Source organism: Colobus angolensis, unplaced genomic scaffold, assembly GCF_000951035.1.
Source record: "Colobus angolensis palliatus isolate OR3802 unplaced genomic scaffold, Cang.pa_1.0 Scaffold277, whole genome shotgun sequence".
Classification (NCBI taxonomy): Eukaryota; Metazoa; Chordata; class Mammalia; order Primates; family Cercopithecidae; genus Colobus; species Colobus angolensis.
In genome coordinates, this window is record NW_012116010.1 from 1,199,413 (window position 1) to 1,209,062 (window position 9,650).

The window sequence follows — 9,650 nt, forward strand, 5'->3', positions numbered from 1 at the left end:
GGGAATTTCTGCTGTCAGTACAAAACTTCGCTCCAGGTACTAGACCTGTTTCAGCCAAATAATAATAATGATCATCATAATAGAATATAAACCTTTGTTCACCTAAATAATAATAATATTAATAATAATAGAATATAAATGTTTGTTCATGGTACTGGGCCGTCTTTCAGTCCAATAATAATAGTAACTAGGAATAATGATAATAATGATAAAATATAAACCTTTGCTTCACGTTCCTGGGACGTCTTTCAGCCAAATAATAATAATAATAATGAGAATATAAACCTTTGTTTAGGGTACTGTGATCTCTTTCAACCCAGTAATAATCATAACAATAGTAATAATAATGATAGAATATAAACCTTTGCTTCATCTCCTGGAATGTCTTTCAGCCAAATAATAACAATAATGTTATAATGATAATAGAATATAAACCGTTGTTCAGGGTACTGCGACCTCTTTCAGCTCAATAATAATAATAATAGTAACAATGATAATAATGATAGAATATAAACCTTTCCTTCATCTCCTAGAATGTCTTTCAGGCAAATAACAATAATAATATTAATGATAATAGAATATAAACCTTTGTTCAGGGTACTGCGACCTCTTTCAGCCCAATAATAACAATAGCAATAGTAATAATGATAACAATGATAGAATATAAAACTTTGCTCCAGGTCCTGGGAGCTCCTTCAGCCAAATAAGAAGAACAATAGAATATAAACCTTCATTCACAGTACTAGGACCTCTTTCAGACCAATAATAATGATAGTAATAATAATTATAACAGAATATAAACTTTTTTTCTAGGTACTAGGACCTCTTTCAGCCAAATAACAATAATAGTGGAATATAAAACTTGGCTCTAGGTACCAGAACCTCTTTTCAGCCAAATAGTAATAATAAGAATAGTATTAATAGAATATAGACCTTTGATCCAGGTACTGGGACACCTGTGAGCCAAATGATAATAACAATGATAATAATAGAACATAAACCTTTGACTGAAGTACCAGAACCTTTTTCAGCCACATAATAATAATAAAATATAAACTTTTGTTCCAGGTACCCAGACTTCTTTCAGCCTAATAATCCTAGAATATAAACCTTTACTACAGGTCCTGGCACCTTTTTCAGCCAAATAATAATAATAATAGAATATAAACTTTTGTTCTGTTACTGGGACCTCTTTCAGCCTAATAACAAAAGTAATAATAATAGAATAAAAACCTTTGCTCCAGGTTCCAGAACCTCTTTCAGCCTAATAATAGTAATAATAATAATAATAATAATGATGGAATGAAAATTTTTGTTCCAGGTATTCGGGACCTCTTCCAGCCTAATAATAATAATAATATAAACCTTTGCTACAGGTATCAGGACCTGTTTCAGCCAAATAATAATAACAACAATGATAATAATAGAATAGAAACCTTTGCCCCAGGCACTGGACCTCTTTCAGTCAAATAATCACAATAATAATAATACTAATAATAATAGAATTTGGACGTTTGCTCCAGCTTTCAGGACCTCCTTCAGACAGATAATAATAACCGAGTATAAACTTTTCTTCCAGGTATCGGGACCTCTTCCAGCCTAAAAATAATAGTAATAATAGCATATAAATCTTTTTTTTGTTTGTTTTCTTCTTTTTTTGAGACGGAGTTTCGCTCTTACTGCCCAGGCTAGAGTGCAATGGCGCGATCTTGGCTCAGTGCAGCCTCTGCTTCCCGGGTTCAAGCGATTCTTCTGCCTCAGCCTCCTGAGTAGCTGGGACTACAGGCATGTGCCACTACCATGCCCGGCTAATTTTGTATTTTTAGTGGAGGAGGGGTTTCACCATGTTTTCCAGGGTGGTCTCAAACTCCTGACCTCAGGTGATGCATCCGCCTTGGCCTCCCAAAGTGCTGAGAGTACAGGCATGAGCCACTGCACCTGGTGCCAATATAAAACTCTTTGCTACAGGTACTGGGACCTTTTTCAGCCTCATAAGGATAACAACCATAACAATAATAATTAGAATATCAACCTTTGTTACTGGCACTGGGACCTCTTCCAGCCTAATCATCCTAATAATAAAAGTAGTAATAAATGATGGAATAGAAACCTTTCCTTCAGGTTCCAGAACCGCTTTCAGCCTCATAATAATAATAATAATAATAATAAAATATAAACTTTTGTTTGAGGACTGGGACCTCTTTCAGCCTAATAGCACAGATAATAATAATGGAATGTAAACCTTTTCCCCCAGTACCAAAACCTGTTTCAGCCAAATAATAAGATGATAATGATGATGATGATGATGATGATGATGATGGAGGATCTGATAACAGCTGTGACCTCTCACTCAGGTCAGACTTCAAGGCGAGCATTTCAGAGCTAGACCGAGGCCTCTTGAGATGATTTTCTGCCTCCGCTGACTGCATAATCCAGGGGCGCCACCCTAACTCGGCTGCAGCACATGCAGCTTGAGTGTTCCCCGTTTTCTGGAAGTCCCGGTTGTGTTATTCATTCTCTTGGCTTGCTACCTTAGAACAAACCAGGATGCTGGCGTTGGTCAGAGGACCCCCATCCTTGCACCCTGCTCTTGGGAAGCAGCGCTCCTGGGCTATGGTAGTGCCCAGTTCACCTGGCACATGGTGGCGGCTCCCTAAAAAGCGCTGGACAGGCACCGTTGATGGAGAAAGCCAGCAACGTAGGCCCTGACTGCCCGTGAAGACGGGGGGCCTTTCTAAGACCTCTACTCATTACTGGGGGCAAAATTAACCTTCAGAATACCTTGCTGTAATAAAGTACCAGAAACCGGAGGGCTTAAAACCATAGCTTATTCTCTCCCAGTTCTGGAGGCCAGAAGTCTGAAATCAAAGTGTCTCAGGGCTGCGCTCCCTCCGGAGGCTTAGGCAGGAGGATGCTTCCTGCCTCTCCCAGCTCCTGGGGGCTCCCGGGGTCCCTGGGCTTCAGGCCAGCCACATCATCAGTCCAGCCTCTGTCTCTCTCTCCATGTGGCCTTCTCTGTGTCTGTGTCTCCTCTTCTGTCTTCTATTAAGGACACTGGTGACTGCATTTAGGACCACCCCGACTGAGAATAATCCGATCTTCAGATCTTTGCCTTCGTTATTAATACATCTGCAGAGACCCTTTTTCCAAACAAGGTCACCAGTACCAGGTGGATACAGATTTTCTTTGGCAGGGGAGGACGCTTTTCAACCCACTATAGTGATCATTGAAATATGCCTCCTTGCACTGACTGTCCCGACACTCTGAACGTGCCTGGGTGGTGCATTTCGTTGTTTACCCTCCTGAGTGCTGTACTGGACACTGGCAGATACAATTACACCTTTTAACAAAGCCCGGCTGTCATTTTGGGCAACCCAGTCACAGAGGTGGCCTCCTGAGTGGCACCAGGAATGGCCTGTATGTGTGAGTATTCAACCTCAACAGGAACCCTGGGGACTGGCTTTGGGGTCATCTCAGCCTCCACACCAAGTGCCCCGTGATGTTTGCACAGGTGTGTGATGTTTGCCCAGTTGCGCCTTTCTGCCCACGGGTGTGACTGGACACAATGGGCGTTTTGAGAAGTTCCAGGGATTGAGAAATCCATGCTTCTTCAGACGTGCTTACAGATCACGGATGTACCTGTGCTAAAAAACAAAGCCTGTGACATTCCACATGGCTTCATTTTAAACCATAAACTTGGAGAAGAGTGTGCAATGCCTCTTAGCCGTAGGAGATCCGGCTGTAGCCACATGGAGGTCCTCTTTGGCTTCTTTAATGCAGTTAATGAAGCTCAGGTGGCGTTCGACAGTGATTCTTGCTGTGATGGTTGCCGGCTGGGAGGTCTGTCTGGCCGCTTGTGGGCTCTTCTGTGTAGGCGACGTCCCCAGAAAAGATCTGCGCAGCTTTCCCATGTGGCAGGTGCTTGGCAAAGCTCTTAGGAACAACAAGCCCCTGTGATGAGAAGGGTACTGTCAGGCTGGGCGCGGTGGCTCATGTCTGTCATCCCAGCACTTTGGGAGGCCGAGGCGGGTGGATCACCTGAAGTCAGGAGTTCGAGACCAGCCCGACCAACATAGTGAAACCCCGTCTCTACTAAAACTACAAAAATTAGCTGGGCATGGTGGCGGGCGCCTGTAATCCCAGCTACTCAGGAGGCTGAGGCAGGAAAATAGGTTGAACCCGGGAGGCGGAGGTTGCAGTGAGCTAAGATCACGCCACTGCACTGCAGCCTGGGTGACAGAGCGAGACTCTGTCTCAAAAAAAAAAAAAAAAAAAAGGGCACTTGTCAGGTACAGTCCTGCAAAAACGCCGTGCTCACTCGCAAACCTGTACGTTGACATGTGCGGCATCGCTGCGTTGGATTAACGTGGAAGAAAGAGCATGTTCCTGCGCTAGCTTCCCTCCTCCGCTTTGCAAAAGTGACCCGCGAGGAAGGTCCGGCTGTCCGGCCCCAGTGCCCTTTGGTTGAAAGCGGAGCTGCCCCAGCACCCCGGCCATCTCCCCAGCAGGGCTCCCACATCTGCCCGCGTCCCTTCTCATGCTGTGTTTGTCTTGGCCCTTCTCAGCAGGTCCCCACGCATGAGCAGCCGTCCAAGCAGGCAGGCTCCAGTGGAGAAGCAATGGAGAATAAAAGCCTGGAGAGCTCCCAGACAGACCTGAAGCTGGTGGCCCACCCCCGCGCCAAGAGCAAGGTGTGGAAGTATTTCGGCTTTGACACCAATGCCGAGGGATGCATCCTGCAGTGGAAGAAAATCTACTGCCGTATCTGCATGGCCCAGATCGCCTACTCCGGAAATACCTCCAACCTGTCCTACCACCTGGAGAAGAACCACCCCGAGGAATTCTGCGAGTTTGTCAAGAGCAACACGGAGCAGATGCGCGAGGCCTTTGCCACCGCCTTCTCCAAGCTGAAGCCCGAGTCGTCCCAGCAGCCCGGGCAGGACGCGCTGGCTGTCAAGGCTGGCCACGGCTACGACAGCAAGAAGCAGCAAGAGCTGACGGCCGCCGTGCTGGGCCTCATCTGCGAGGGGCTGTACCCGGCCTCCATCGTGGACGAGCCCACCTTCAAGGTGCTGTTGAAGACGGCCGACCCCCGGTACGAGCTGCCCAGCCGGAAGTACATCTCCACCAAGGCCATCCCTGAGAAGTACGGGGCCGTCCGGGAGATGATCCTGAAGGAGCTGGCCGAGGCCGCCTGGTGTGGCATCTCCACTGACATGTGGAGGAGCGAGAACCAGAACCGTGCCTACGTCACGCTGGCCGCCCACTTCCTGGGCCTGGGCGCCCCCAACTGCCTGTCCGTGGGCTCCCGCTGCCTGAAGACCTTCGAGGTGCCCGAAGAGAACACGGCGGAGACCATCACGCGGGTGCTCTACGAGGTCTTCATCGAGTGGGGCATCAGCGCCAAGGTCTTCGGGGCCACCACCAACTACAGCAAGGACATCGTGAAGGCGTGCTCCCTGCTGGACATCGCCGTGCACATGCCCTGCCTGGGCCACACCTTCAACGCCGGCATCCAGCAGGCCTTCCAGCTCCCGAAGCTGGGGGCGTTGCTGTCGCGCTGCCGAAAACTGGTGGAGTACTTCCAGCAGTCTGCTGTGGCCATGTACATGCTCTATGAGAAGCAGAAGCAGCAGAACGTGGCCCACTGCATGCTGGTGAGCAACCGCGTCTCCTGGTGGGGGAGCACGCTGGCCATGCTGCAGCGCCTCAAGGAGCAGCAGTTCGTCATCGCCGGGGTCCTCGTGGAGGACAGCAACAACCACCACCTGATGCTGGAGGCCAGCGAGTGGGCCACCATCGAGGGGCTGGTCGAGCTCCTGCAGCCCTTCAAGCAGGTGGCCGAGATGCTGTCAGCCTCCAGGTACCCCACCATCAGCATGGTGAAGCCGCTGCTGCACATGCTCCTCAACACCACGCTCAACATCAAGGAGACCGACTCCAAGGAGCTCAGCATGGCCAAGGAGGTCATCGCCAAGGAGCTCTCCAAGACCTACCAGGAGACCCCTGAGATTGACATGTTTCTCAACGTCGCCACCTTCCTGGACCCCCGCTACAAGAGGCTGCCCTTCCTCTCTGCCTTCGAGCGGCAGCAGGTGGAGAACCGCGTGGTGGAAGAGGCCAAGGGCCTGCTGGACAAGGTCAAAGACGGCGGCTACCGGCCGGCCGAGGACAAGATCTTCCCGGTGCCCGAGGAGCCTCCCGTAAAGAAGCTCATGCGGACGTCCACGCCTCCGCCCGCCAGCGTCATCAACAACATGCTGGCCGAGATCTTCTGCCAGACGGGCGGCGTGGAGGACCAGGAAGAATGGCACGCCCAGGTGGTGGAGGAGCTGAGCAACTTCAAATCCCAGAAGGTGCTCGGCCTCAACGAAGACCCCCTCAAGTGGTGGTCGGACCGCCTGGCCCTCTTCCCCCTGCTGCCCAAGGTGCTTCAGAAGTACTGGTGCGTGACAGCCACGCGCGTGGCGCCTGAGCGCCTCTTCGGTTCCGCCGCCAACGTGGTCAGCGCCAAGAGGAACCGGCTGGCCCCCGCGCACGTGGACGAGCAGGTGTTTCTGTATGAGAACACCCGGAGTGGGGCAGAGGCGGAACCCGAGGACCAGGACGAGGGGGAGTGGGGCCTGGACCAGGAGCAGGTGTTCTCCTTGGGGGACGGCGTCAGCGGCGGTTTCTTTGGCATCAGGGACAGCAGCTTCCTGTAGCGAGGAAGCGTCTTGTCTTACAAGTCATCCCCGCGGCAGCCCATTGGATGCTTTGCTGTAAATACTCACCCGGTCAGCTTGGTTTTGAACCTCAGAGACCATCCACTGTCTTTGACACCTAGAAGGTGGAAAAAGGAAGGAGATTCGAGAAGCGAGAGAGGGTCAGGTGTGGTGGCTCTCGTCTGTAATCCCAGCACTTTGGGAGGCTGAGGTGGGCAGATTAACTGAGGTCGGAAGATGGAGACCAGACTGGCCAACTTGGCGAAACCTGTCTCTACTAAAAATACAAAAATTAGCTAAGCGTGATGGTACGTGCCTGTAATCCCAGCTACTCTGGAGGCTGAGGCCAGAGAATCACTTGAACCTGGCAGGTGGAGGTTGCAGTGAGCTGAGATTGCTCCACTGCACTCCAGCGTGGGCGACAAGAGCGAGACTCTCTGAAAAAGAAAGAAAAAGACACAAGAGAGGCGGCTTTCAGTGGGTTTCCTTTCCTCCCCTATTCCCGGGGCCCTGATGGCTTCTGCCTGGGAATTGCAATGCTCAACTCCCCGCGTGCAGCAGAGCCTAGAGGGGCTGTTCCTTCACAGAAACTGAAGACCCACACCATACCGTATCTGATTCAAGTTCTCCCTGGGAGGGTGTAGGAGACACACAGGAACATTCTGGGTGGCGTCGAAGGAGCCTTTCCTGGTCACGTGTGACTTCTGCGAGGTCCAGATCACTGCATTCATGTTTACATTCTCATGCAAGCGGGGACCTCTTGCTTCTGGGAAACGGGGAGAGACCTTTTAGCCAAAATGCCCTTCTTCAAAAGAGAGACCTTTTTTTTTTTAATGTTTGGTTAAAAATGTGACAGATGAGTAAAATATGCAGGCACTTAACACAAAGCAAAAAAAAAAAAAAAAAAAAAAAAAACAGGTGTGGAATGTGTTGTGTTTTCGACAGGTTGCTGTCAGCCTGCTTCTTGCTCCCTGCCAAAATTCACTTTGTGGAGTCGGTCCTTGAAAACTGGGTGATGGGTCACGCTGAGGGTCAGGAGTTCGAGACCAGCCTGGCCAACCAACATGGTGAAACCTCATCTTTACTAAAAATACAAAAAATTTAGCCAGATGTTGTGGCGTGTGCCTGTAATCCCAGCTACTCGGGAGGCTGAGGTGGGAGACTCGCTTGAGCCCAGGAGGCGGCGGTTGCAGTGAGCCAAGACTGCACGACTGCACCCCAGTCTGGATGACAGAATGAGACTCTGTCTCAAAACAAAACGAAACAAAAGTGGGCGGCTCACGGGTCTGGAGGTTATGTCTTGTGTGTCTCAGCCCTAAAAGTCCCGTTCCCCCGTGCGGCCAGCTTTTCCACATAGGGTGTGTTTGATTTGATGACCAGAAAGGACCCTTGCTTCTTCTCTTTTAAACTCAATACCACAGGGGAAATGAATTTTAAAATATTGCCACCGGAGGGGTTTTCCGTGGCTGGATTCTTGCGAGTTGCTTTCAGTCATTCAGGGAAACAAAGACGTTTTCCAACATGCAGAACTGCTTTTTAACTGGAGGAGAAATACTTAATGAAGCTTAGCGTATGGCTTGGATTCTACGTGCAGCAGGTTCTCTGCCTCCGTGAAGACAAGGTGGGCTGGGGAGGACAGTGTCTAGGAGGGATGAGGAACTCTGGGTGTCAGAGGCTGAAGCGGGAACTACCTGCATTTCACAGCTGCTGACTTCTCAGGGCTACAAGCAGCACAGAATTTGATCCTTACATCCTGAGCCGGTGTAAGTCTTGCAGAAAAGGAAGCGCGGGAGAAATCCACGTAACCTTTGCTTGCTTTTTAAGGGAAGCGGTTCTGCCGTGAACTTGGAACCCTCAGCTCCCGGTGCTCTCAGCAGAAGGGCAGCTGGAAGGACCCAGTGGGGCAGGGGCTTTGGGGTTGCTCTCTGTTCCGCCCCGGGGCTGGGGACGCAGGGCAGCCCGTGCCTCCAGGGGCTCTATTCTGTAGCATTGCCAGCGTTCCCTTTACGTCTCAATCGTTTGCTTTTCGTCACTCATGTGAAAAATGTGACCTGCTCCGGCTCTGTCTTCATTTTTATTTTTCAGCCATTGTTCCCCTCCTAAATGGTTGCCTCTTATTTAATGCTTTAAAGTTGGACTGTTGTTCAATAAACCAGAGAACGACATTAGCTCCTCATTCCTTTGTCCGCCGCGTGTCCGTCTGGACTCTGCAGCTTGTCTGAACCCCTTGATCCCGGGAGTGGAGGGAGGGTTTTTGTTATTATTATTTTTATTTTTGTTGTGGTCCTTGTTTAAAGCAGCTTTTTCCAGGGCACCCACAGTCAGTTCTCTGCTCCTCTCTCTCATCTGTAAATCCTCAAGTTATGATGTACTTTCGGGTGTTTTGGCATCAAAATATCTAAGTGAATCAAGTCGGCAGCCGGTGAAAGCATTTCCTGGGAGCAGAGATTTTTGCCGGTTCCTTCACTTAGTGGATAGTTGTATGAAAGGAGGTCCCATGGGCGAGGCAGCCTGGATTGATCCAGATGGCATCAGCGCCTTCCCTCTCTCCCCAGCCTCCTTATCTCCCCTTTCTTCCTGTCTTCGTCATCTCCTGTCACATCCTCTCTTCCTTCCCTCCTCCTTCCCTCCAACCCTCCCTTTTCTTCAGCCAACCAATCCTTCCTTCCTTCCTCCCTCCCTCCCTCCTTCTCTCCCTTCCTTCCCTCCCTTCTCTTCCCTTCCTTTCCCTTCCCTTCCTTCCTTCTCTCTCTTCCTTCTCTCCCTCCCTTCCCTTCCTCCCTCCCTTCCTTCCTCCCTTCTTGTCTCCCTTCCTTCCCTCCCCTCCCCTTCCCTTCCCTTCTCTCCCTCCCTTCCTTCTCTCCCTCCCTTTCCTTCCTCCCTTCTCTCCCTCGCTCCCTCCCTTCTCTCCTTTCCTTTCCTCCCTCCCTCCTTCCTTCCCTCTGT

The 9,650-nt window shown here is 50.1% G+C and overlaps 1 protein-coding gene across 2 annotated transcripts; it reads left to right on the forward strand.

Moving 5' to 3' along the window:
• Window positions 1–4,568: 4,568 nt before the first annotated feature.
• On the forward strand, window positions 4,569–8,359 carry ZBED1 (zinc finger, BED-type containing 1). Of its 2 annotated transcripts, XM_011948256.1 has the most exons (2): window positions 4,569–6,551; window positions 7,650–8,359. In XM_011948256.1, the coding sequence occupies exons 1-2, from the start codon at window positions 4,620–4,622 to the stop codon at window positions 7,707–7,709; spliced, it is 1,992 nt and encodes a 663-aa protein (XP_011803646.1). In that variant the 5' UTR covers window positions 4,569–4,619; the 3' UTR covers window positions 7,710–8,359. The 2 variants fall into 2 exon arrangements, with proteins under 2 accessions (XP_011803646.1, XP_011803645.1); XM_011948255.1 differs by having other exon boundaries at window positions 4,569–8,359.
• The last annotated feature ends 1,291 nt before the right edge of the window (window positions 8,360–9,650 follow it).

Coding starts and splice junctions, on each gene's coding strand:
- ZBED1 (XM_011948255.1), top strand. CDS start 4,620: ATGGAGAATAAAAGCCTGGAGAGCTCCCAGACAGACCTGAAGCTGGTG.